The 27,620-nt window shown below is 44.5% G+C and overlaps 1 protein-coding gene across 6 annotated transcripts; it reads left to right on the top strand.

Annotated features, from left to right (window-relative positions):
• The first annotated feature begins 376 nt into the window (after positions 1-376).
• LOC103094754 (zinc finger protein OZF-like) lies at positions 377-27,430 on the top strand. 6 transcript variants are annotated; one of them, XM_056821284.1, is made up of 5 exons: positions 382-574; positions 3,406-3,527; positions 8,953-9,079; positions 10,558-10,609; positions 13,588-15,364. In XM_056821284.1, the coding sequence occupies exons 2-5, from the start codon at positions 3,423-3,425 to the stop codon at positions 13,598-13,600; spliced, it is 297 nt and encodes a 98-aa protein (XP_056677262.1). In that variant the 5' UTR covers positions 382-574; positions 3,406-3,422; the 3' UTR covers positions 13,601-15,364. The 6 variants fall into 6 exon arrangements, with proteins under 6 accessions (XP_007490751.1, XP_056677262.1, XP_007490744.1 ...); XM_007490682.3 differs by having other exon boundaries at positions 436-574; positions 10,514-10,609; XM_007490689.3 differs by lacking the exons at positions 10,558-10,609; positions 13,588-15,364 and adding an exon at positions 26,461-27,430 and having other exon boundaries at positions 377-574.
• Positions 27,431-27,620: the final 190 nt, after the last annotated feature.

Consider the following 27,620-nt stretch of genomic DNA (forward strand, 5'->3'; position numbering starts at 1 on the left):
GGCGGACCGAGAGGGCGGGGCTTTGTCCTTCTTTCCTCTGCCGGTGGCTCTTCTGGTATCCTCCTGCAGACCCCCCAGTAGGTCTGTCTGAGCCTGGCCACGCCCACATGTCTTTTCTAGAAGTGCTGCAGGAGCAGAGGATGTCCTCGCCCCTCCCCCACCTTGTCTTCTGCCCAAAAGGAGCTCGGAACTCGGGACGCCTGGTGCTCCGGGACCCTTTTCTTTCTTCCGAAAAGCCAGGAGACCGGAGCGCCCTAAACTGAGCAGGGCGAGTACTGGCACTACCCCCCAGGGGAGGGGCGGGGGGGCGGGGGCTTGTGTGGAAGAATGAAGCGGAGGGAGGCGGGGCTCGCACTGTAGGCTCTGAGGGGTGGCTCTGAAGGAGGGGAGAGGGGGAGCGCCAGCCCCGGGTTAAGGCGGGGCAATCTAGCCCTGGAATAGGCGGCGCAGAGGTCTCTGGGAAACCGGAAGTTAAGATCGGAGCCTGTTTCCTCCTCCACCACTACCAAAGCTTTTCCTGCCTGGGCTCCTTATCTGGCCCTGGAACTCCCTCTGCCCCGCACCTCAAGGCTGGGTAATTATGAAGTGGCGGAGGGAGACAGTGGGGGGAAAGAGGGGGCTGGAGGGAGGAGGGGCCAGAGAGAGAAGAGCCTGGAGGAGGGTGGGCGGCAGAGAGAGTGTCTGAGCTCGAATTGTCCCTGTTCTTTTTGGGGCAGACACCTCCCGCCTGTGTCTCCTGGAACCCAATTCCTGGATCCCCCCCAAAGCCGGGACCCCATCCCCTCCCCCCACGTCCTGGGACTCTGCAGCTGGGCAGGCCCGGCTGGGCCCAGAGCGGAGCGGGAATTTCCTGCTGGGTACAGTGTGTCCTCCGGGCTGCTCTGGTCTCTGACCGGGATCCACTGTGGCCTTCAGCTTCCCCTTCAGAATCTTCTTTCCTGCTTCCCTGCCTAGAGTGCGTTTGAGAGGGAGGGGCTGTACCAGATGCAGTTTTATCGTGCCCTGTAAGGACCCAGGAATCCTGCCTCCCAGCCTCTGGACCCCATACCCCTGAGCTCCTGCTCTCCCGCCTTCCCTTCCCCCGCCCCTTGGGCAGCCTCAGTTACCCCAGGCACTCACCATTCTGACTAAACAGGCAATAATGACTAGAGACAGGGCTGAGAGTGAAGAGTTGAGGAGGGCTTCCTGGAGGAGGCAAGATTGTCATTTGGACTGTAGGGAAGCCTGGGAGGGCAGTGGTCCCAGCTGGGGAGGGAGAGCCTGTGACCCACCTATGGAGGATAGCCAGAGAGGGTGCTCCTGGCCAGGAGCTGGAGGTGCTGTTCATGGACCTCCCCAGGAGGCTGGTGTGGCTCAGGACAGAGGGGGTGGCAGGGAGGAGGGGGATGGGGCCATTAGGGCTGGGAGTGTTGAAGAGCATCATGGGAGATTTCCTCAGTGTTGAATGTAGGGTGGCAGGAAAGGGGAAGAGAGTCCAGGAGGCCAGCAGAGCTCCAGGAAGGTCCTGCAGTCATGGATGGGGGGCTGAGGGAGGAGGAAGGCCTTCCCTACAGAGTGGACTGTCCTCTGGCAAAGGGAGTCGCCCCAGGGCCACTGGGGAGCTGAGGGGAGAGCTCCAGCCCTGCAGAGGGGAGGACCTGGGTTCCAGTCTGGCCTCAAACACTTCCTGTTCTCTTGGCTTTTCCCCATTTTGTCTTTGATCCCTGAGCCTGTCCTATCCCCCTGGAAGGACTTCCTGGCTGGAGGAGCTCCCTCTGAAGGCTGGCTGGGCCTCTCTGGGGCACTGGGAGGGACCCTTATGGCCCTCACCCCCTACAAAGGGGCCTCCTGCAGGCACTTGAGGACTTCTGAGATGGAAAGCTCCCAGGTGGTCCTCCTACAGCCCCTCTTCCTCCCCTCACTGCAGGGCTTTGGCTTTGGGCCAGTTTCTTGTCAGAATTTCCCCACCTTAGCCTCTTGGCCACATCCAGGCCCTGTTCCTGGTTTTCCTCCTCTTCCTCCTCCTCCCACCCACACTGACCCCCCCCCCCCTTTCACCTGCCTGATTCTCCTGAGATGGTTCAAACCTCCCCAGAACCCCCAGGTGGCCCCTCCTTGTGGGCCCCTCATTCCCTCATTCCCCCTAGCCTGCTATGGGCCCCTGCTTTTCCCTAGAAGCTGCCCAGATCTCCCTTAGGCTCTATCTGGGCAGTCTGTGGGGAGGGCAGGGAACGGTCCCTAGGATGGTGGGGGAAGTAAGGAGGGGCTGGATGCAGGAGGTGGGGCCTCTTTCCTGCCCATCCTGGTGGTGGCCCAGGAGAACCCCAACCCTGGAGTGGAGTCTTGAGGGAGAGAGGGGCCATTCCAGGAGCCCAGGAATTCCTGACCCAGTTGTCCTGACCCCCAGCTCCTGCTTAGAGGTTCCTCTGTGCTGCCCTCAGAGCTGGCCCTCTGGCAGGATCCCTGAACTCTTCCTTCCTGCCCCTGGAACTGCCCAGGACCCAAAGCCCTTTCCTGGCCCCCTGGCACTTGGGCTGGTCCCCATCATGGCCCAGGCCATGGCCTTCTTGGATTCAGTTCCCTTTAGGGACTCCCTGCCTCAACTGTGCCAGAGAGTCCCAGGCGCCCTCCCCAGCTCCTAGGGAGACCCCAGCACCCCTTCATCCTGTTTCCCTAGGCTCAGCTGCCTTCAGGAACACTTGAGTCTCTCCAGGGTCCCTGGCCTCCTTGCCAGCAGCTCTGTTGGACCTTGTGTCTTTCCAGCCCCTCCCTTGACTCCTCTTCCCCAGGCTTTCCTTCTTCCCCTTCTGGCAGAGCCCTCAGGCCCCTTCTCTGCCAGAGGGGTTTGGACTCTGCCTGAGTCCCTCCGATGTGGGATCCCAAAGCCCTGCTGCCCCTTGGGGGTCTGGGAGGATGGGAGAAGGGCTTTTGCTTTTAAGGGACTTTTGTGTTTGGGGTTGGACTGTTTGGCTTTTTTTTCTTTCGTGAACTTTTGGGAAGGTGGCTGGTCTTCGTGGACAGACCTAATTGGGGTTGGATTAAACACTGATTGATTTGGTTTTGATGGGGCTGGAACTTTGTGGGGTGATTATTATTAGTGGTAGTAATAGGTAGATATAGGCAGCTTCAGGTAGTAAATAGAGGTAGTTATAGTTAGTTATAGGATGACTAGTCTAAACATTAGGATATTTTCTTTCTCTACCTCTTTCCTATATTTTTCTCCTTTACTATGCTCATTTTACTTTATTCTTTTACTATCTATTTTAATGAGAAGAAATTGTTCTTTGTTAAAAGCTACTAGAAGTTTTCTTTCCTCTGACTTAAAGGGATAATATGAATTTACAGCTCTATTCAATTCTCATTAAAACTGAAATGATTAAAAGCTGCTCTTCTATTTTGTGAAAACTCCTAATTTAACCCTTACAGAGTCAAGGCCGGAAAAGATGGAGGAGCTTCACCAGAGGGACTCACTGGGGCCACTTTGCTGCCTCTACAGGGAGCCTCGAGTGCCAGGGATGACCTTTGAGAGGGACAGACTCCCAGCCCAGGTAAGTGCATTCCAGCCCCAGAAGGGAGCCCCATCAGCCTGGGAGGCCCTTCTCTGGCTCTGACACAAGATGGGCTGGAAAACTGCTCCCTCCTTCCTGCTGGGCCATTTCTGTCCCCACATTCCAGGCAGGAGGAACAGCCCTTCCCGGCTTTCTTCTTGGTTTTGATAGTGATCCCTTGGTCTTTGGTCAGCTCAGACCCCAAGAGCTCCCCCTAAGCGCTGCCTCCCATGTCAGATTTCTCGCTGGGCACAAGTGAGCGCTGAGGATGACCATTGACTCCTGCTTCCCTTTTTAGGAATCCTGTGTTTGCTCTCTGCTTGCCAGGTGACATTCACACCCTCTTCCTCTGCTTTTTTTCACCTATTCCCTCTTTAGTGTGGTCTTGAGCGGAGCTTGAGGGTGTCCCCTGCTCTGTGCCATCCTCTGGGAAGACATTGTCCCCTGGTACTGTTCACTGGTCTCTTCCTCAGGTCCTTGAGTCTTCCCGGGTCTCTCCGGCTCTTTCCTCTTTCTTACTTCTTAGCTAAAGTCAGCCAGTGTGGAGGAGCACCCAGGTGTGTGCCTAACACTGCTCAGCATAAAGGAAGGGAGAAGCCCTTGGCTGTCCTCCAGGCCTCCCCAGTCTAAATGAGGAGACCCCTCAGCAACTGGGTCCAAACAAACTCTGTATGGTTGGGATGGAGGGAGGCATTGTTATAGGGAAGATTCTAAGGGTTCTGGGGAGACCGCAGGTTCCTGAGGGAAGGATTCAGCTGGGACTCAAAGGAAGCTCCGAGAGCAGAGGCAGGGACACAGACAGAACCTGGAAAGGCCCAGAATCAGACCATGGAAAGTCTTGGCCAAGGATCAGCCAGTAGGCCTGTGTTCCTAGGTCAGAGAAGGAGGAGAGAATTGTGAGGGGAGAGGAAGGGGCTGAAAGGTCAGTATATGCCAGAGGAGCCTGTTGCAGGAATGGGCAGGGTCAGTCAGTTGCCAGTGGCAGACAGAATCAGGCAACTAGGGAAGCCCCAGAGAGCTCTGTGGTGTGTGTGTGTGTGTGTGTGTGTGTGTGTGTGTGTGTGTGTGTGTGTGTGTGTGTGTGTGTGTGTGTGTGTGTCTGTCTGTCTGTCTGTGTGTCTGTGTGTCTGTGTGTCTGTCTGTGAGTATGTGTGTGTCTGAGTGTGTGACTCTCCCACTGTCCTTCTGCTGCTGAGTTCCCCAATCCACAGAGAGTCTGAGGAGTTTCAGACCCTTTTTGAGGAACTTCCTTTGTCCCTCTTTCCCATCCTGACTTGGCAAGTCCCTGATCTTTTCTCCAATTAGACAGTAGATGACCCAACATTGGACTGTTTCCTTTTCATTCATTGGTCTCATTTAATTAAGGTAGATAAGTCTCTTTTCCCCTGATTTCAATGTCCAACCCTAAGACCAGGAAAGGGCCTGGTCCTTATTGGTTAGGCAGTAGACATACATTGCTTTAATAAATTGATGTGCTCAGAAGAGCAGAGCTTTGATTCCTCAGGCATTTCATCTTCCACTTGTCACAGTTAACCTCTGTATTTTGTTCTACATTTGCCTAGTAATCTAGTCCCTGGGTCAAAGCTATCCCAGTCCTCTTAGTGCCACACTGAACACCCCCACCCACTCTAAAAATTGCATCTCCTCGCCTCAGGACAAGTAAACTGCAGGCATCACGTCTCTCTGGCCTCAGTGTGAGTCCTCATCTCCCTTTAACCATGAGAACATTCATCAGTGGAACCCCCTTCCATGTCAAGGTAGGGCCTCCATCCTTTCTTCATCTTCTCAGGTTTTTCCTAATCCTCCTTACCTCCTCCGTGGTGTGCTCTTCTTTTTCTGAGACGATAGAGACCTCCTCCTCAGTCCTCCTTGTCTTAGTCCTGTCTGCAGCCTTTGTTGCTTTTGTTCCACTCTCTCTTCCTCGAATGTTTTCTTCTCTCTAGGGTTTTAGGACACGACTCTCTCTCTCTCTCTTTCCTGGTTTAGCTCCTACCTCTCTGACCTGTGATTCTCTGTCTTCTCCGCTGGCTTCTCCTCTAGATCTTGTAACAGTAGGGTTGGGGTAAGGGAGTACTACCTCCAGCCCTGTCTTTGGCCCTCTACTCTGGATCTCTCTTTACTTGGTCATCTTATCAGATAACAAGGATGCAAGCACCATCTCTCTGTTGATGAATCTCAGATCTGCATTTTTTTTGCCCTAATTTCTGTGCTGACCTGCAGTCTTTTATCTCAAATTTCCTTACAGGGATTTCACACTAGGTGACCAGGAAACATCTTGAGCTCAGTGTGTCCCAAACACATTGTTCTCTCTCACCTAGACAGAACTCCCACCTTCTCCATAGCTGTATCCTCCTCATTCCTCAGGCTCAAAACCAAGAAGCTCCCTTTGACTCCTCACTGTCCCTTACCCACATATCCAATATGGCACCAGGACCTGTCAGTTTCACTTTTGCAGCATTTCTCCAATATGCCCCCTTCTGTTCTCTGTCACTCCCATCCTCCTGGTGGAGGCCCACATCACTTTCCTCCTGGATGATTAAGACAATCTGCTGCTGGGTCTGTCAGCCAGCATGCTCTTCCCACTCCAAGGACTCCTTCATTCTCCCGCCAGAGTGATTTTCCTACAGCACAATTCTGATCGTGCCACTCCCCTACTCCATAAACCTCAGTGGCTCCCTATTCCCTCCAGGATCAAATACAAACCATTGTCTTGGGTGTTCAAATCCCTCTTTCCCCTCCTCTTATTGATTACTCCTCAGTCCGATTCCTGGATCTAGGGAACCTGGCCTCCTGTATTCCTTCATATGTAGACTTTAAAAAAATCCTTTACTTTCTGTCTTAGAATTGATGGTAAATATCTGTTGTGAGGCAGAAGATGGCTAAGAGGTAGGCCACTGGGGGTAAGTTGCTTACCCAGTTTCACATAGGTAGGAAGTTTCAGAGGTCATATTTGAACTGTCTAGTCTAGGTTCTAGGTCTCTGTTCACAGTCACCTGACTGCTTTTTTTTTTGAACCCTCATCTCAGGGTCGGTTCTAAGATAGATGAGTCATGAGAACTAGGCAATCAGAGTTAAGTGACTTACTCAGGATGAGAGAGCTAGCATGTGACTGAGATCATATTTGAATCCAGGTCTTTTTGACTCCACATCTGGCACTCTATCCACTGTGTGATCTGGCTGTGTCTCGTTCCAGGTGTTCTCAATGACTTTACATCATGTCTGGAACATTTTCCCTCCACATTTCAGATCCCTGACCCCTTTAAACTTCCTGTAAATCCCAACTAAAGACTAACAACTTTCAATAGGAAACCTTCCCTCATCCCTCCTAGTCACATTCTTTCTATTCCTTCCTATTTCTCCTAGACAGAGCTTGCTTTGTGTCCACATGTCTGCGTATTTTCTCCCTCCCCCACGGGGCTGTGAGCTCCTGGAGGGCAAGGACTGTCTTTTGCCTCTTGGGGAATCCCCAGAAGTGCAGAACAGGTGTTGAATGTAGAGGGAATGGAAATGAAAGTTTCTGGCCCTTGAGATGCCCGGCCTGTGTCCCTTTCATCTCTGTATCTGCCTCCTCTTCTCCCCTGTGGTCCTGCAATTCAACAAAAGAAGCATCCTCCTGGAGCAGATGGGACACCTTAAGATTCTTCCCATCATCCCATTTGTGTCCCTCTTCACTTTTAGCCCTCTCTGGGTTTCCTCCTTCCTTTTCTCCTTGTCCGTAGGTTGTTTTTTTTAACCCTTACTGTATTGACTCCAAGGCAGAAGAGTGGTAAGGGCTGGGCAATAGGAGTCAAGTGAGTTGCCCAGGGTCACACAGCTGGGAAGTGTCTGAGGCCAGATTTGAACCTAGGACCTCCTGTCTCTAGTCCTGGTTCTCAATTCACTGAGCTAACCATCTTCCCTCTCTTGTCTGTAGAAAAAGCCTCCTTCTGCTCTCTCTGATGTTCTACTGCTGCTACTTTTGTTTTCAGTTATTCACTTCTGCATTTCTGCTGCTCAGGGTGTTCAAGAAGCAAATGATATCTTCCCTTCAGGGTCTGTTCCTAAAAATACTGCAGATTCCTCTTCATTAGTGAACATCTACTGTTCTGTCTAACATTGTGAAGCACACATTTGGAGATGTTGGGAGTGAAATGTAACCAAAGGGTAAATTGAGGCAGCCCTTCAAGGAAGACAAGCAGGAGATTGATTCCTATCAATAAAAGGAGTCAGGGGCTTGCTTCTATTAATGCTCCAAACCTTAAGCAGAAGAATAGATCTCTTTGATAGGTTTGGGGGAAGCACAGAACAAAGAACAGACAAGGTAAGTGATGTCTGTCATAGGATGGAGGGTCACCAGTTGTTATAGAGCTGGAATAATCAGTGACACTGACTGACTGGAATAATCAATAAGGGGCCATCAATGTTCCAGCCCTCCTCTCCTCAGAGAAAGAAGATTCTTTGTGTTAACCCAGTGCAAGGTCAGGGCCCCAGATTTGGCAAAAAACCCAGACATCTCTGAGATGGGTCGGGGTATAGAAAGACTAAAGCTGACTCCCCCGGGCTTGCCTGTATATTCCAAGGTCAGTGAATGCCATGGAATGAGGCTAGAACAGTGATGAAGTGCCCAAGAGCTGGATTCTGCACTTCTCCTATTACAGGTTGGCTGAGTGTGGAGCTGAGTCAGGAGGCAGAGAACCAGGACTCAGGCAGTTCCCCAACAAAAGCAGTCACTGGTAAATAGAATCAACAAGTAAATGATATGAGATCAGTTCAGCCTTCTCTGAGGATAGGTCACCCTCGGCTACATCCTGAGGTCTCCGAGCTCTCTGGAATATATTCCTTCCAGAATGTTATAAGTAAACATTGATGTGGGGGTTCATTACCAAATTGATGAGCATTTATTAGGAGGGAGAGAGAGAGAGACATCTCAACCTTTCTAAATTTCCTCCTCGATTCAGCTTGCTCAGGCTGCTCTTACCAGAGATCAAGAGATCAGGAAAGCTCAGAGAGAAATCCCCAGCCCAGAGAGGCAGTTAGTTCCAGGTGGAGGTACAAAAGCTCCCTCTCTTTCCCTCACCTGCCTTTTGCCTTCACCAGCTCCTGCTGCCATGACTGGGGCTCTGGCATGTTGGGACACAGCAACAGGGCCACTGACACAATGCTGACAACTTCATCCCAGCTGTACTGGAGGTTCCCTAGAAATTTCTGTTCACACATTAGAAACTCTTTGACTTCCCTCCGGAGCATCCTAGAGCTGCTTTTCTCAAGCCTCCAATGGGCTCTTAAAGACTCAGCTTCTAGTGCTGGCTCTTGACACTAACAAAGGGTAGGAACTTTGGGCCCCTCCCTTCTCTGTGGGTCAGTTTATTCCTGTAACTGATCAAAGGTGGGCTATTCCTTGTGATGTGGCTTTCAGCCTTCTGTGCTCTGACTTGGGCTACTCTAGGAGGTGGTGACATTCCAGGATGTGGCTGTGGACTTCACATGGGAGGAGTGGCGCCTCTTATCCCCTCCCCAGAAGGAGCTGTACAAGGAGGTGATGCTGGAGAATGTTTGCAACCTGCACTCTGTGGGTAAGGAACCCACTCCCTGCTGCCCAAGTTGGCCATTGAAGGGAATATTGCCCTCAGGAATAGGCAGGTTTGGGAGCAGTTTTCAGTCATGAGGAAGGCATGTGGGCTGATGTGCCAAGTCCCAGAACTAGGACCCTCCTGCTTCCTGGTTCTCCTGTAAAAGACTTTTGCATTGTGTAAAAGGACCTTGGGGGCTCTCTTTGGTGCTCCTGAAGTCCAAGATCAAATGCACGTTGGAGAATCTCAGACGTGGAAGTAATCTTACAACTGATTCCGTCTCACCTCACCATGGCCCAGAATCGGGTCTCCCAAACACATCTGTGAATACTTTTTGTTCAGAAGGGTTTTCCTCTCACCCTCTTCCCCTCTAGGATGGATCTACTTTTGGGGGTCTTTTTCTCTTTAGCCAACATAAACTTGTAGCTCACAGTACCTCCGTGTCTCTAGGAGAGATGGTTTTTCCTTAGTCTTACTTGCTATTGCTCTAATCCTCTAGTAGAGCCAGTGAAGAAGGAAGGGAAGAGATGAAGTGTTTATAAAGTCTGCTCTCGTCCACAGACTCTGCTAAGGGTTTTCTTTGTAATTTTATGGCACTTCTTCCTCACTTTCATCTTCCTAATTCAGTGACACAATTATCCACATTTGCAGGTGAGGAAATAGTTTTGATTAAGTGGCATGTTCTTAGGCAGCCATATAGAAGCTATTTGTGGCAAAATGTAAACTGAGGCCTTCGTGCCCCCATCCCTTCTAGCTGCCTCTCATTTCCAGATAATGGAAAACTATGGACTGAGTCTAGCCTTCTCTGAAGAAAATTCCCTAGAACCTAACATTCTGGTTTCAGATTAGTTCCCCAACCTTCTCCACCCTCTGCTCCCCACCCTATGTGTCGCGGAGATTCTCCTCCAGGAGGCCCCTTAACCCTCCAGCAGGCCCTGCTTGCCCTCCTCTATGATTGTGGAGATGAATGGACTGGCTTGGAGACACCATTGGGCCCAATGAGGATTGTTGAGTTCCTCAGGAGAGGAGTTAGATTCCCTGAGAGAAGAGTCCAGGAGGCTCAGAGAGGTGTCAGGGAGGGAGGAGCAGGCAGGGTGATGGGACAAAAGCTGATTCCTCTAGGTCCCTGTGTCTGTGGCTTCAGACTGACCCAGAATGTGACCTTTGCATCTAGGGTGAGAGTTTAGGAGTTTCTGCCAGAATGAACCAGAACAGGATGTGGGTGGGGTGGTTTTTGTTCACTCGAGGTCCCCCATCAGGGTGAAAGGCCCATCCTAACCTGGGCTCCTACATTACAGACACTGAGGGGTTAAGGCTGACTCCTGTGGGAATCCCATGGACAGAGTCTCTGAGTGGAGTCACTGGACTCCTTTCCCTCAAGATAACTCAGAGACAGCTTCACTCCATCCTCCTCCCTGACTGATTTCCCATGCCCAGGGCTTCCAGCTCCCCCAAAAGATGTGATCTCTTATTTGGAGCAGAGGGAATCCTCATGGATGCTGGAGCAAGAAGGCCTGAGGAGCTGCTATCCAGGTGAGGGAGGGGAAAAGAGGTGTGGGAGAACCAAAGTGACCAGAGGGTTCTGTGTGTTCTGTTGAAGTCAGGGCTAGATTTGGGGGCAGGAAGACCCAACTTGTAATTCTTTTTCAGAGGTTTTAACAGGGGTTCCCTTGGAAAGTCACTGAACCCCCCAAGCTTCGGTTTCCCCATCTCTAAGATGAGGCTGTTGGACTCCATTTCCTATCAGCTCCCTTCATTGGGTCAATCTCTTACCCTCTAAAAAGTCAGTATTTGGGCTTGAAGGGCCTGGAAGTCTCCTGCAAGTGCCATAAGGGCTTAGGTATCCTCTCTGAGCTCCTTAGTTTCTAGAAACACTAATGAGTGTTTGCACAGTGCTGGGCCCTGGGATAAGTTATAGGGGACATAAAGATCTTCTGTAGACATCTGCCCTAATGGAGCTCACCCTCTGATGGAGCAGGCAAAAGCATGCCAACAGTTCTGTAGAAGCCTTCTAGATCCCAGCTCCAGGGCCGCCAGTCACAAAGGGAAAGCTCTTAAGAGAAGGAGCACTGGAGGTCTAATGGGGTGAGGTGGCCTGGGTCTTTAGGAGAGCTGGACTCAGGATTCTGGGGGAAAGTATAGCACAGGTAACAAGGGAAAGGCATCGACACAATTTACTGCAAATTGAACCAAGGAGAGATGTTGGGCAGTACCTCATGGGGAGGAAGAGATCAAGTGAGTGTGTTTAGAGCATTGGTGCGAAATGGTTTATTGGTTACCAGAGGGAGAGTCATTAACTCATTTGTGTGGAAAAGGCTGAAGAGGAAAAACAATGGGGGTCCTGCAGGGAGGAATAGAAGGGCTTAGATGAGGGTTGGGATGGGCTTCTTTGCACAGGGAGAGAGATTTTCTGTAGCTAGAAGAATGACCTTTTCCTCTGATACTGAGGGCAAAGAGGAAAAGGAGGCAGCTGAGCTGGGTGAGATTTGGAGGATAAAAGAGCTCTGTAGAGAAGTCCAGCTTGTGGTCTGTGAAATATAAGGCAAAGTTCTTAGGTGAAGAAGGGAGTCGAAGCAAGCCACTCTTGCAGAGCTAGAAACAAGGGAAATATCTGGTAGGCTGCTGTGCTGGGTGGCAAAGGGAAACCAAGAGGGAGACATCACAGAATTGCCTGCATATGGTGACCCAGCTGAGGTCAGGGAGTCTCAATGTAGAGTGGAGCCAGGAAGCTGGTTTCCTGATTTTCCTTCTCTCCATTGACCTGTAGCCCATGAGCAGAAGTGAAGACTGCTGCCTTACTTGGAAGTGATCCAGGGCTAAACTTTCCCTAAATCATCAGTCCCGGTCCTTTCCTGGTCTCTGGGGCTCTGTCTTTGTCTTGTTCTTGGACAGGCAGTAGCCACAGCACCTCTATTTAGGGAGATGAGAACCTGTGGAGAAGCCTCTGGCATCTTCAGGATTAGGTCTAGTCTAGTACCAATGGACTTATTGTTGACTGCTGAGAAATAAGGGCAAGAAAGGGATAGAAACACAACTGAGGCTAGAGAATGCATTAGCTTTCCAGGAGAGAGACCAGAATGCAAGGATCCTGGTAAGAGGTTGGGTCTGATATAAGCCCTAGGCCCAGTCAGTAAACATGTATTAAATAATAAACATGTTCTAGGAACCATTCTGAGCTTTGAGCATACCAAGTAAGGGAAACTCCAATCTGCACTGTCCTGGAGGTTACAATCTAAAATCCAAATATAGAGATGGTTTAGAAAGACACATCAGATCCTGAATTTCCTTCTGAGGTGATCCAGGGAGAAGAGTATTGTAGAATGGAAATGCATTTAATTCAACAGGGAAATTAGGAACTAAAGGAATGGAGAAAATGTCAGTTAAAGGAGAAAAGCAATCAAAGTAGGAACTAATACAATTTCTGATGACAAAAATAAACATCACCATTTGTATATTTCTCCTAATATGTTTCATCACTTTATAAATATTATCTCATTAGATCCCCATAGGAACCCTTGGAGTCAGTTGATATTATTATGTCCTTGCTATTGTTGAAGAGCCCCAAAGCAACAGAACTCTTCTGACTTGCCCAGGGTTAAAAGTTATAGCAAGTTTCTGAGGTACAATGAGAATGCACCACCACCTGTATTGGGATTTTTAAGAACAATATTATTAAAATGCCATTATCTCCATAAGGTGGGAAATAGGAAGAGAATTGTACAAGCTTCCCTGCCCATTTCCTTATAAAAGGATCATGGACTCATCCTACTGTATGAGACATATTAAAAATGAGAAATGCCATGATTTTTTCATTGTATTTAACAGATGGATTTTATTTTAGTGAAAAGAGGCACTTAAATAAAAGAAATGAATACTCTCAAAGAGTAGGGAACAGAACAAAATCTTTTATGATTTGGATAAATGCAAAAAAGGACTCAATTTCTTTATCTGGAACAATAAGTAAGATAGAAATCATTCAAACAGGGAATTATATCGTGCTTATAGAGAAGCTAGAAGATGAAATAATAGATATATTTAGTCTACTTGTACCCAGTGATGTCATACCTATGAAGAGAGGATTGAATGTATAGACAAAGAAAATGAAAGAAAACAGATTGAAAGTGAATGGTCTAGTACTATGGACAGAGCAGACTCGCTCACTGGATTTGGTCTCAGCTGCCAGGATTTTGGATCAAGTCCCTCATCCAACCTTTCTTAAGTCATGATCTGAGTTAGGAATGTAATAAAAATAGCCTGTCTATAATCCCACATTTGTTATGAGAGCCAATGAGATTACATAGGAGGTTCTTTGTCATTTAAATTATTCTTTAGGTTTGAGGTAATGGCATTTTCAAAGAATGGATTGATCCTATTTAAGTTATAAGACTTCTTACCTAAGATATAGGAGGATATAAAGTAGTTTATGTTCTGATAGTTGAGGAAAAGAGATAGTTATATAAGTGTATGTCAATATGTATGTATGTTTTACTGTTTGTTTTCTTTGGAAGTAGAGATGAGACCTGAAATGAAAGCGAATTCAACAGAGATAAGCCTTCCTGTGGAGAAAGTGGACTTACAAAGATTCATGAGTGATGGTCCTGATAACTTTTCTTTCAAAGAATTCTGTGTTACACCCCCAAATTCATCTCATATTGAACATGAAAGAAAGCACACTGCAGAAAAATCTAGTGAAAGTAATCAGTGCGGAAAGACTTTTATGCACAGGTCCAGTCTTGCTAGACATCAGAGGATCCACATTGGTGAGAAACGTTATGAATGCAAGCAGTGTGGAAAGACATTCAGTCAGAGTGGCAATCTTGCTGTCCATCAGAAGATCCACAGTGGGGAAAGACCTTATGAATGCAAGCAGTGTGGAAAAACATTCAGTCAGAGTGGCAATCTTGCTGGACATCAGCGAATCCATACTGGGGAGAAGCCTTATAAATGCAAACAGTGTGGAAAGACGTTCAGTCAGTGTTCTGCTCTTGCTGTACATCAGAGAACACACACTGGGGAGAAACCTTTTGAATGCAAGCAGTGTGGAAAGACATTTAGTTGCACCTCCAGTCTTGTTGGACATCAGAGAATACACACTGGGGAGAGACCTTATGAATGCAAACAATGTGGAAAGACATTTAGTTTGAGAGGAAATCTTGCTGTCCATCAGAAAATCCACACCGGGGAGAAACCTTATGAGTGCAAGCAGTGTGGAAGGACATTCAGTCAGTGTTCTGCTCTTGCTGTACATCAGAGAACTCACACTGGAGAGAAACCTTTTGAATGCAAGCAGTGTGGAAAAACATTTAGTTGCGCCTCTAGTTTTGCTGGACATCAGAGAATACATACTGGGGAGAAACCGTATGAATGCAAAGAATGTAGAAAGACATTCAGTCGGAGCTCCAGTCTTGTTATACATCAGAAAATCCATACTGGAGAGAAACCTTATGAATGTAAACAATGTGGAAAGACATTCAATTGGGGCAGCAAACTTGCTGTGCATCAGAGAATCCATACTGGGGAGAAGCCTTATGAATGTAGACAGTGTGGAAAGACATTCAGTCGGTGCAGCAATCTTGCTGTCCATCAAAAAATTCACACTGGGGAGAAGCTGTATGAATGCAAGTCATGTGGAAAGACATTCAGTCAGAGCAGCAATCTTGCTGTCCATCAGAAAATCCATACTGGGGAGAAGCCTTATGAATGTAAGCAATGTGGAAAGACATTCAGTCAGAGTGGCAATCTTGCTGTCCATCAGAAAATCCATACTGGGGAGAAACCTTATGAATGTAAGCAATGTGGAAAGACATTCAGACGGAGTGACAATCTTGCTGTACATCAGAGAATTCACACTAGGGAGAAACCATATGAAAGCAAACTCTGAAAACACAATCAGAGCAGCAATCTTGCTCTACATCATAAAATCCACGCTGGGGAGAAGTCTTATGAACATAAGCAATGAAGAAAGACATTCAATTAGACTTCTAATCTTGTTGAACATAGGAGGATTCACAATGGGAAGAAGCGTTATGAATGCAAGTAGTGTGGAAAGATATTCAGTTAGAGCTACAATCTTCCTGTATATCAGAGAATACATGCAAGGGATAAACTTTATGAATACAAGCCATATAGAAAGATATTTAATCAGATGTACAAACTTCCTGTGCATCAGAGAATACATACGGGGCAATGACTAATGAATATTTAGTCAGAGCTCCCATCTTGCTGCAAATCAGATAATCCACACTTAGGAGGGACCTCAAGAATAAAAGCTATGTGTAAAGGTGTTCATATGTGGCTCCAGTCTTTCTATTGTATAAAGGAACTATAACCTCCCCCCTTTCTGGGGCAACCTGGCATGAGCCTGGTCTTGACTCAGACTAGAATTGTGTTATAGTAAGTATTGAGCAAGGATAGAATGACAGCAGGAAAAAGGCTGTAATAGAATAGGAGAATACCTCTATTCATTTGCAAATAAAGCAAATGCCTTTTTGTAGTTGGGATGCCTAGAGTAGGGGCACACAGTATTGCCTGTTTCAATTAGGAATACCTGACATGTGTTCTGCCTCTGAGTGTTTGAGTAACTGAATTTTTTTGTCACTGCTATGAGGGGTTTAGTGATTTCCCCATACATAGCTAGGAATCCACTGTCTACAAAACCCTGTTGCTCTGTGGCATTTAAAAGAGTGGAAGCCATAAACTGTAAGAGTTAAAATGGTTGAGGTTGTAAACTGTAGTGATTAAAATAGTGGAAGATATAAATTGTAGTAGATATAAGAGTGGGTGAGTAAATTGTGACCCCAGAAAATATGTTTTTCACTACAGTGTCTTGTTTTTAAATCAAATATAAGGTGGTCGCCAGGGAAATATTCCCAATTATGAATATACCCAAGTCAACTGGGTTTTATAGAGAATTTAATTAATAATGCAACGAGGAATCAAAGAAAGAGGGAGAGAGAAAAAGGAAATAAATGAGAAAAGAATAGGCCGGCCCAGGCAGCCCTGGCCAACAGGCCTAAGCCCTAAAAGAAAAGATCAGTCAGTCCTTAATCACTCACCATAAGATCTGTTCAAGCGAGGATTCAGGGGGACAGAGTCTCCCCAGAGGGAGTTCCAGCCAGAGTCAGCCTCCCTTGAGAGACCTCCTTAGATATTGTCCTCTCAACAACCTCCTTAGAGCCTGTCTCTCAAGAGCCTGTTTTTCAGCTTTTCCTTTCCTTATAAAGGAAAATTTTCCTTTGTCACCTCCCCTAAATTCTTTTTTTTTTTTTAATCCTTACCTTCTGTCTTGGAGTCAATACTATGTATTGGCTCCAAGGCAGAAGAGTGGTAAGGGCTAGGCAATGGGGGTCAAGTGACTTGCCCAAGGTCACACAGCTGGGAAGTGGCTGAGGTCAAATTTGAACCCAAGACCTCCTGTCTCTCAGTCTGGCTCCCAAACCACTGAGCTACCCAGCTGCCCCCACCCCTAAATTCTTACATCTACCAATCACAGTAGATGTTTTTCAAAGGACAGACCATTCTTAGTCCACACCTAAGGTGTGGATTTTTGAGTAATTCACACCAGGAAAACTCTGAGTAAGTTTCCCAGTTCTTTGTTCCTTGTAAATTCACAAGTTGCTTGACCTTTATAGGTACTTATCAACCTTTTGTATTAGTCTTAAAAATAGGTATGGGTTTAAGTACTTTTCATTGTTCAGCAAGGAGTTTTCTCCCCTAAAGCAGGCTTAAGTACAGGTGGAGTAGAGGTCTTCACATTTCTGACCTAAATAGAGTTCTCACATTTTAGATCTAAGTAGCTTCACTGTTTAAAATGGGGAATAGTCCCAATGGGGAATTTTTTAACATTCACAAGTCTGAGAAATTTCAAGATTCACAGCTCCTAGAATTGCTCTAAACTCTTTCTTAATGGATTTGGGGTTACTTTTTTAAAATATGTTCAATGAACTTAGGGGAAATGCCACCAGCAGTTAAAATGAACCTTAAATTCTCTAGCTTGGGGAGATACCAACGAACTTTTGTCTTTGAGATCTCATGTCCTCATATACTTCTAAATTTGTTTGCTATCTTGGCATGCTGTGGCATTTGGTGAAGCCAAGAGTAAATCTACAAAGTGTATTTTGTGCCTTGCTTTGAACTTGATATTTTTTAAACCATGTTAAAAGGTGAAATGATTAAGTGGGACTTTCAAAGTACCCTTGTGACAAAAACACCACGTCCCATTGGGACCATTTTAAGTGAAGGCAAATGTATTTCTGGAATTTTCTTGAATGGGTATTGTGAGATGGAAATCACATTAAAAGACTGATATATATTAATTTAAGGTCGCCAAGGAATTCAGCTATGTAATTCCTAAATGAAAACTCAAGTCAGCAGTCAACCTTTTATGGAATTTTTAATTACTAACAGGAGGAAGAAAGGTATTAGAGAGAGAGAAAGGGGAGAGAAGGGAATAGGGCTTAAATACCCACTCTGCTTAGGCTGGGCCAAAAGCCCAAGGCCTTGGATCGCCGAGGCAAAGAAAAGAGATCAGTCCCTATCACTCACGTGACCAAAATGGAGAAACAGTCTGAGCACCTCCACTCCAAAACACCAGGCTCCAACAACCTCCTTCCCTCCACACAGGAAGTCCCCAGACTCCTCAGCTGTCCTCTACCTCACTTCCTGTATCTCCCCTGTGCCAATGGTGGCTCTATCTTAACCCAGGACCACCCAGAGGTTTGTTTGCACATGTCTGTTGAAGGTCATATTCTCAAATAATTAAATCTTGAGCTTTGCTGCAGCCCTTCCTAAATCCTGTTACCCTGAGTAGGGTGGAGATTGTAGTTTCCAAGACCTGATTCTGTCATTCCAAGTATCTCCATTGTTATTGATCAGGAAATAGCCAAATCCCATCCTCTAAAGAATGGTTTGAACAGGGTTGAGTAGTTTTGAAATTCACAGTATTGAGGAAAATGCTGAATAGAAATCTACTACCATAAAATATGAGGCAATGCTAGGAATACAGCAGATAATTGTGGGAGCTCTTAAAGCCTTATGGTGTCTTGTTTTTTGTAGCCCTTGGGTTTTATACTAATTGATAGACACATTCATTATCCATTTACATCTAATTTTGGCTTTTTAATGGGCAAGATAGTTGTATCATACAGCCAAATATTTCATTAGTGGGTAACAGTCTGTATGCATCACCAGGACTGCTACAAGGACCTGAATATGACACCAAGTCAGCCATATAGCATTTGGGTGGGATTCTTCTAGAGCTCTTTTAGCCATTTGGAGCTGAAATGGAAAGCAGAAGTTTTGACTGGCTTGAAAAATGTTCCGCTCCCAGAATGGCTTAGCCATAGTTCTCCAGTACAAGCCAAGCACATAAAGCAATAAACGAGAAGTAATTCTTTACAGTGATCATCTCTCTGATAGTGAACTTTTTCAAAACCCTGGACATGTATATTGTTAGGATGTTCAGTTTGTTGGCCTTAAAATGCAATTTGATCATAAATTACTACTCGTAACACTTCTCACATGCATAGAGGCTCAGATTAAGAAAGAGTTGATCTCCTTTTTTAAGTCTGTCTGGGAAAAAGAAATTGGTGAAAATGTGCTGGGAGCCATCAGGCCATGACACCTTGACAGAGTCACAAGTGGTAGCTAAGGAGGGCCCAGAGTGGCCCTTGGCAAGATGTGATTGCCCACTCAGTCCCTCTTGCATGTTATCTCTCATCAATGTCCCTTACCTATGGAATTGACCTGATTATTATCACCCCTAGTCTCAGAAGGAATAATGCAAGAGGAAAACACCTTCACCCTAATTCTCTAAAACATCACCAAAAAGATCAGACCCTCAAACCCAATCCCAAAAATACTTTCATGGGTTAACTTTTACTTAGGTACATTAATCCCCAGTGAAACCGCAGCTACAGGTCAAGCCTAAAATTTTCCCACTCACAGAAACATATTCTCATGAAGCCAGCACACAAATCAAACATAAAGTCCCATACAGTAAGTACAAGTACATCAAACTTTAATATGCCTCCATAACTCGATTATACAAACCAGTAACTCAAACTCCCTAGCAAACCACCAGGCTAGTATTAAAATTGAATTGTGTTCCCAGTACCCCAACCTCAATGATATGATTGTTGAGTTGTCTTTAAAGAATTGTTGATTAATTATTCCATTTTATTAAATGCAATAAGTAATTTTCCTTGATTGTAAGCTCAAAACTTCTCACAGGGTAATGAGAAAATTAAGCCACTTCTGTGTAAAGGATGAAAGTATGGTTGCGGATGAAAACATCTAAATTTAAGTGGTTGCCAAGGGAAATCCCAAATCAAAAAATACCCAAGTCAGCTGCCAAATTTTATGGTGATTTAATTACAACAGGAGGAAGAAAATATTAGAGGGAGAGAGAGAGAAGGAAAAAGAGAGAAGGAAAGAAGTTTAACTTAGAACCACTCTGGCTCAGGCTGAGCCAAAGTGGGACTTAAGGCCTTGGAAAGCCAAGGCAGAGAAAGGGGTCAGTCCTTATCACTCATGTGACCTGTCTCAAGGAAATCTGTCCACGGGGCTCCTCCACGCTCAAACTCCAGGATCAAACTGCATTCTAGCCCTCTCCACAGGAAGTCCTGAGAACTCCCAAGGCTGTTCTCTACCTCACTTCCTGAGACTCACATGTGCCAATGGTGGTTCAAGCTTGACTTAGGACTGCCCAGAGGTCTGTCCTTTTTTTGCACATACTCTGTTGAAGGCCATTTTGTCAGATAATTAAATCTTGAGTTTGATGCAGACCTTCCTAATCTTGTTGAACTAAGAAGGGAGGAGAAATGTAGTTTCCAAGACCTGATTTTGTTATTCCAAGTATCTATTGTTATTGATCAGGAAATAGCTAAATCAAATCTTCTAAAGAATGGTCTGATTAGGGTGGAATAATTTTGAAATTCACACTGTGACAAAATCATTTATCTTGTATGTTGTCTATAATCACAATATAAGAATATTGAATGTTAATCATGTGATTAGATCAAAGTTAATGTATCACTTTTCCAATTATCTCTCTTTGAATATGTGTTACATAATATATCTGTGTACCAAGAAAATGGGTATAAAAATTAAAACCAAGCCTGGGCATGGCGGAGCAGCTATCAGATTCAAAGCAATCCCATGACTCTAATGATTAAGCTGTCTTCTATTTGTTATTTTGACTGATTGTTCACCATCTGTCGGGAACCCCTGGAGTCACGACTGAGGCTGGACCTTGCCCATGGCAAAAATTGTTTTTCAATGGAATCTGTTCTGTAGGTCTGTTCATGCAGGGAGGAAAGAAGCCATCCCTAGATTTCCTTGGGGACCTGTCTTGGCCAGAAAGTGTAGGTCGAGGCAACGAGAAAGGATTCATAGATAGCTTGTGATTCTGAGTCCTCAGCTGAGCCATCACTTTGGCCTATAGAGCATGTGGGGATCGTGTGAAGTGAGATGAGTGCAGAGTGAGATGATAGGGAATAGATGAAGGGGGAGGTGGGGATTTATGTAGAAATGTGATCATGGCAAGCGGTGGGGGATAGGCCAAGTTTATACAGATGACATGAGGCCATTAATGAGTTATTCTTTTCCTTCAGATGGGAAAGTCTCAGGTAAGCTGACATACAATATTATATCTGGTGGAGGAGAGGATCCTTCAACTTAGGCATTGACTCAGTTTGCAACTAATGGTTCATAGAAGCTGATGTCCTCCCAGCATCCAAAGTGAGCCAGCTGGGGCTCTACCATGGTCTTATGTTGACCTCTCACCCCCACTCTGAGCCACAAAGCCTTTAGGCCAATAAAATCTGTCACTATTCTTGGGCAGCTGCTGACACCATAATATAGGAATGTCACTGAATTTCATGGCAACAGGCTCAGGAAAGTTGCTAAGCAGTATCTCCAGAGGAGATGCATTTGGTGTTGGTATGTGGAAGTTGGTTTGGAAGGTGTCCATTTTGTTATGTTGAGAGTAGGAGCAGTTTGTGTTGGGCTAAGATTAAAGTCATGGCCATGAATTTCCCTGTTGCTTCTCATTTGTGATAGGATGTTGCCTGCAATGCCAATTCCAATTGCAGAACTTTTCCAGAGAGAGAGGCCCAAAGGAGAGTGTGACCACTTTCTCCACTAAGTAGGTAGAGAGACTTAGAAGACTCAAAGTCTCTTCTTTGGACTCTCAGGTGCCTCAACTGGACAGTGGTGGGTTTTATACAGGATAATATATAGGAATCCATTCACTGGCATTGAACAAATAGTCTTTTCCATCTGATTCATTTTCATGAAAAGAAGATAAGAATTCCATATGAAAACTGGCCATCTATCACCCTGGGAGGATATTAAATTGATATGTTAGAAAAAATTGGTGAATCCTACATTACTGGTTGCCTTCTTTCTCCCCCTTGATAATGTTTTTTCATGTACTACATGGAGACTCCATGCAGGAGGTGAAAAGGTGAGCCTCAGCAAATCTCTATATCTGTCAGTTGGTTTTTTTGTTTGTTTGTTTGAGGCTATCTTGTAACATGGTGTCTAGGCTCTTTTTTGATCATGGCTTTCAGATAGTCCGGTGATTCTTAGTGTATCTCTCCTGGGTTTATTTTCCAGGTTGGTCATCCCTTCATTTTCCAGTTATTTTCCACAAAAAAAAATAGGTAATATAAATATTTTTGTGCAAGTAGGTTCTTTTCCTCTATCTTTTGTCTCTTTGGAATACAGTCTTAGGAGTGGTATCATTGGATTAAAAAGTAGATATATAGAATTGTGACAAGACAAAAACAAAAAGATAGGATGTATTTGTGGCAATGACCAAGACTGCTCAGTGACAAGACAGTTTTCCCAGAATCATGAATCATTCCCAACTGATAAATGGTCAAAAGTTATGAACAAATAGTTTTCAAAAAAGAAATCAAAACTATTTATAGTCACATAAAAATGCTCTAAATCACTATTGACTAAAACACCTGTGAGGTATCACTTCATAGTTCTCGGATTGGCTAATGTGACAAAAGAGGAACGTAAGAAATGTTGGAGGAAACATGGAAAAATAGGGACACTAATGCTTGTTGAGGGAGTTGTCAGCTGATCCTACCCTACTGGAGACTATTTTGAAAAAATTGCCCAAAGGGGTACAAAACTGTGTATATCTTTTGATTAGCTATATATGTAGAAGTGATGAGACTTAGTCACTAATTTTATATAGAGAGATTATAAAAATAAAATTTTACATAGAATAAAGAAGAAGAGGTAGATAAGGTAGATTATGAGATTATGACCAAGGTTTACAGGGAGGAGTAAATGGTTGACTTCAAGAGAAAAAAAAATCTATAGAAGAAGGAGTAGTTTAAGAATAGGGAAGTAGTAGGGTTAGGTCTATATCCCAAAGAGAGTTTTAAAAAGAAAAAAGGACCAATGAGTTAAATATATATGGAAACTTACATGGTGGAAAAGCATTTGAAATTGAGGGGAATCTCAATCAGGTGAAGGAGAACTAAACAAATCAAGGTGTATGATTGTGATGATATGCTATTATGCTTTAAGAAGTAATGAGCAGGGGGCAGCTGGGTAGCTCAGTGGATTGCGAACCAGGCCTAGAGACCGGAGGTCCTAGGTTCAAATCTGACCTCAGCCACTTCCTAGCTGTGTGACCCTGGGCAAGTTGCTTGACCCCCATTGCTTAGCCCTTACCACTCTTCTGCCTTGAAGTCAATACACAGTACTGACTCCAAGATGGAAGGTAAGGGTTTAAAAAAAAAAAGTAATGAGCAGGGGGAAGCTGGGTGAATCAGTGGATTGAGAGTGTAAAGATTAAAATTTAGGGGAGACTGAGGCAGGTAGAAATTAGTTTCTCTCTGCAAGGAGTATTATAATTTTTAGAGGTTTATTAAAAGTTAAGGATTAAAGAAAAGACAGGATAAGAAACACGTGCCTAGGCCAGAGTGGCCTAAACAAGATAATCTCACATCATGGAAGAGACGCCTCTGCTCCAAAACGGAAGTCCAAAAAGAGACCACAAAAGCCTTTGCAATCAGGTTAAATCCTTCCTCAATCTTGGCCCACCTCAGAATTGTGTGAGATTACAAAGCATTTTGGGGAAGTGGAGCAAGGGCTTGTGGGGATTGAAGGCCAGAGTTCGAGTCTATTTTTTACAAGAGTCAGGAATAGAGATGGGAGGTCCTGGGTTCAAATCTGGCCTCAGACACTTCCTTGCTGTGTGTGACCCTGGGAAAGTCACTTGACCCCCATTGCTTAGCCCTTACCACTCTTCTGCCTTGGAACCAATACACAGTATTGACTCCAAGATGGAAGGGAAGGGTTTAAAAAAAAGTAATGAGCAGGGTGCTTTCAGAACACACGTGGTCTGACAAGAAATAATGCAAAGTGAAATGATGAAAACCAGAAAAACATTGTATACAATAATATGAATATTGTAAGATAATCAACTGTTAATGACTTATAATTCTTAGAATTAAAGAGATCCAAGATGATTGAGAATGTCAAATAAGGAAAAAATTCTGTCCACGTTTAGTAAAGAGTAGGTCAAATAGCAATGCAGATAAAAGAAAACCTTAAAATTTTAAATAATTTTTCTTGTTCTTTTTTTCCAATTTGGTCTGTTTTCTTTTCTTTAATGTAAATATATTTCTCATGATTGCAAAGGTAAAACTTATATAAAATTGGTCACTTTATCAATTTAGGGGTAAGGGAGTGAAGAATTTAGAACTCAAATTTTTAAAAAATGAATGATTAAATTTTTTACATATAATTGGAAATATTAAAAAATATATACTTTTTTTTCAAAAAAAGAGTTTTACCCCAAATCCCTTCTTTTCCATACTTTCCTTTTTCTCTTCAAGGCAGCCATTTATTCCTAGACATTCATAGCATCAAAATCATCTTTGACTGACTCCTCTCCTTTAATCTCTGTAATATACAATTAATTAGAAGTCTTGTCACTTCTACATTCATAACATTTCATATTTATTTATCCATCAGCACCCTCTCTCCAGGCCTCAGGTCTTGAATCAGCAGTTAACTATTAGTGTAAACTGAATGTCTAACATACATCTTAAACTCCACAGGTCCCAAATTAACTCACTATTCCCCACCCTCAAACTAACCCCCCTCAACCATCCTCCTTTCCTAATTCCCCTATTTCTGTTGAGGACACTAACATCCTCCTAGTCAACCAAGTTGTACAACTTTCATACCACACAGCGGCTGAACCACAAGGCAGGACATTTGGGCTCTCATCTTAGTTCTGCTTGCAAGGACCTGCTTGATCTTGGGAAAGCTGCTGCCCAGGGTCATCTGCAGAGTCTGCTAGAGACAGAGAGGCAGTTTGCTCCAGCTTAATCTCTAGGATGCTTAAACTCGCCAACAGTTGAATAATAAATTCTATCTTCAGTCCATAGTCTGGTCATTACTGAAGAATGCCTTACTATTCCCAAGACTGAGTGGTTTGAGAAAAGCACAGAAGGTGATTGGCTCAGTATCCCTCACTTGTGGAAACTTGTAGAGCTCAAGCAGGTCCCCACCTGGGCAGACAGAGCTGATGTGGCTCCTCCTATGATAGCCACAGTGTGAATTTTAGATTTGCTCTACCCTGCTTAGTCTTTAGAATTCTAGCAAGCAGGAATGTAGACACCCCCACTTAAGGATTAACTGCAAGGAGGATGTCCTATGACAGACATGTGCTAGCAAGTGACAAATCAGAAACAACTGACAGACCCCCCAGGGCTGTCCTAAGCCAAGTTTAAGCTACCCTGGGTACATGTGAGACACAGGAAGTGATGTAAAGCAATGCCTCTTTATTTCTCATCACTTCTGCTCTCTGTCTCTGTCTCTGTCTCTCTCACTTGGCAATGTTGGGCTCTTGCTCAGTGACAGAGGAGACCTCGGGCTCGGAAGCCTAGCTTGATTTAATCTTCTGAGAAGGTCCCTTGGCTGAGGCTTCTGAACTTATCTTGGCTTAGGCTAGGCCGGGGAAATCTTACACCCTTTCCACTCTCTCTTCTTAATTTCTTCCTTTTATTGTAATTAAACCACCATAAAAATCCCAAACTGATTTGAGTATTTTATTGTGACCACTAAAATAATATATTCAGTCAACAAGCCTAAGTTTTTACACTTAACAACAGGCTGGTCCGGCCCCAAGTAGCTGTAGTTAGGAATGAGCTGGCCCTGCCCAGCCACCTACCTCAGGGAGCTCTCCAAGGTTCTCTCATCACTGAGGTAGGCATTATAGACATGGAATCTCAGGGTAGAAATATTGGGTAACAGATTGGGGTCCCTGTGGATCTCCTCCACAGCAAACAGCAGGGCCAGGAGGTTCTGGTGATTTTTGTGCAGCCAACTGAGGGATAGAGAGTAAGAAACAAAGAACAAAATATTAAAAATCAATTCTTTAGACTCAGTCTACAAACTTTTTTTTTTTTAGCATTTAATATGTTCCAGACCTTTCATAATGTTGGGGATAAAAAGAAAAGGAATATTCCCTGCCTCAAGGAACTTCTTTTCTCATTGGAGAGACAACATATGCATAAATATCTCCTTTCAGTTCCTAAAGACCCTGGCATTGTTTAAGAAATAGCTTAAGCACAAATTTACAGACTTGTTTTCATGAATCTTGATCTTTCCAAATTCTCTTGCTTCCCTTCTCTATTATCTCAGTGTAAATAGTGCCAGACTTAGAATCAAGAAGACCTGAGTTCAAATCCAACTGTGTGACTTTAGGCAAGTTAATTAACACCCTTTTTTTCTCAGTTCCCTCATTTGTAAAATGAGCTGGAAAAGTATATACCAAGAAAAGTAACAGGAATCATATAGGAAATTTTTCTCTGAATTGTGGGCAACATCACTGTGAATATCCATTAAAGTCCCAAGCCTAGAGGTAGTCACTTAGTGGTTAGCCTAGCACAAGGTCACCTCCTTGGGTCTTGTCATGATGGAGAATGTCCAGCCTCTAAAAAATCACCTCTGAGTCCCAAGACCTATTCCATGTGACTACACATACACAAATGAACATCAGGCAAGCATTTGTTTGGGGGAGTGATGGAAGCAGAGTAGTTTTTAAGCATAACTGTTTCTGAGATTAGAAACGTTCTTAATGCTCTTGGTGTTTAAGAGTGAACAGGTGCCTGCCTTTTCCCTGACATCAGTCTTCATCCTCAGCCATAGAGAAGCTCTTGGGACCATCTCTACCTGAGGAATCTCAGGCTCTGTCATTGAGTCCGACAGGAGAACCAAAACAGAAAGGGAAAATATGTTTTTGAATTTCTTTCCCTATTCCTGGTAAAGCTCGTGTGACCTGAGAAACTTTGAGTTAACCAAGAAGCTTAATTTATCTGTTTATAATGTTTCTTCCTTTTCAGCTGGTGATCCATGGGTGTCCTTGTAGCAGCAAGTGGCCATATGGACTCTGGGGATGATACATGCTGTTATAGCAGGTATAATTCTCTCTTCAAGTGATTCTGGGCTTCAGGCAGAAGTCATTGTGGAGTGGTGAGATCAGAAACTCTCAGCCATAATAGATCAAGAGACTACAAGACCTGTAGTCTTAATGGACACATAAGTGTAATAACAATTATAAGAAAAACATTGATGCTTGCAAAACACTGTTTATATTATCTCATTTGATCCTCAAAAAAACCTCTGAGGAAGGTAATATATTTGTTTCCATTTCATGGATGAGAAAGTAGTTACAGTTAATAAGTGTCTGAGCAATATTTGAAGTGAGGTTTTCCTGATTCAAAATCTAATGCTATTAACCATGATAATCATTGTAAGCACCTTATAATAACTTTGGGCAATGCAGTCTAACCCTGGCACAAGTTAGCGTCCTGAGTAATCTCTCCTAGGTGTTGTCTTTGGCCACAAATTGCTTAGAAGACTTCTTCCTTTTCTATCCCAACTGCCCCATCACAGTAATTGAATAGTAGAGACATATAACAGAATAAAATATCAGAGGTGAAAAGTCTCTCCAAGATCATCAAATCTGGTCATTATTTAGGAGAAGAAATCTACCTTCACAATGGTTCCTCCAAAAACCTGAAATTTTACTAACCTCGACACTCCACCATGATACAAATGACTATCCTAGAGATTTGAGAAATCCACAATGATTTGAGAGACATAAGGGACTTAGAAAGAATTTAGTCAAATCCATATTTCAAAGAAAATTTGAGCATCCCACCCCCTGAATAATCTCTGTCTCCAGTCAAAAACTCATTGGTGGACATGTCACCACCTCCTGGTATAATTAATTGAATTTTTAATCATTTCTTCGGAGGTTCTCATTTCATACTGGAATCTACATCTCTTACACCTTAGCCCATTTTTTCTTTTTCAACTTTTCCACAGCCAATCTTCAAACACTTGGAGACAGTTTATATTTCAACGGAAATATTTTCTTTTCCAGGATTACCATTTCCATCTCCTTTAATCAGTGTATGTATAATTTACAACCCCTCAACATGTTGGTCTTCCTCCAAGACACCCCCTTCCATTCTTCCTTAAAGGAAGGGACACTATA

Source organism: Monodelphis domestica, chromosome 3 (assembly GCF_027887165.1).
Source record: "Monodelphis domestica isolate mMonDom1 chromosome 3, mMonDom1.pri, whole genome shotgun sequence".
NCBI classification, from domain to species: domain Eukaryota; kingdom Metazoa; phylum Chordata; class Mammalia; order Didelphimorphia; family Didelphidae; genus Monodelphis; species Monodelphis domestica.

What these genes read in the sequence shown, in the direction of transcription:
- LOC103094754 (XM_007490682.3), top strand. Translation starts at nt 3,423, where the DNA reads ATGGAGGAGCTTCACCAGAGGGACTCACTGGGGCCACTTTGCTGCCTC. An exon ending in GGGACAGACTCCCAGCCCAG is followed by an intron (nt 3,528 to 8,952) that starts GTAAGTGCATTC and finishes GGGCTACTCTAG; the next exon opens with GAGGTGGTGACATTCCAGGA. An exon ending in TTGCAACCTGCACTCTGTGG is followed by an intron (nt 9,080 to 10,513) that starts GTAAGGAACCCA and finishes TCCCATGCCCAG; the next exon opens with GGCTTCCAGCTCCCCCAAAA.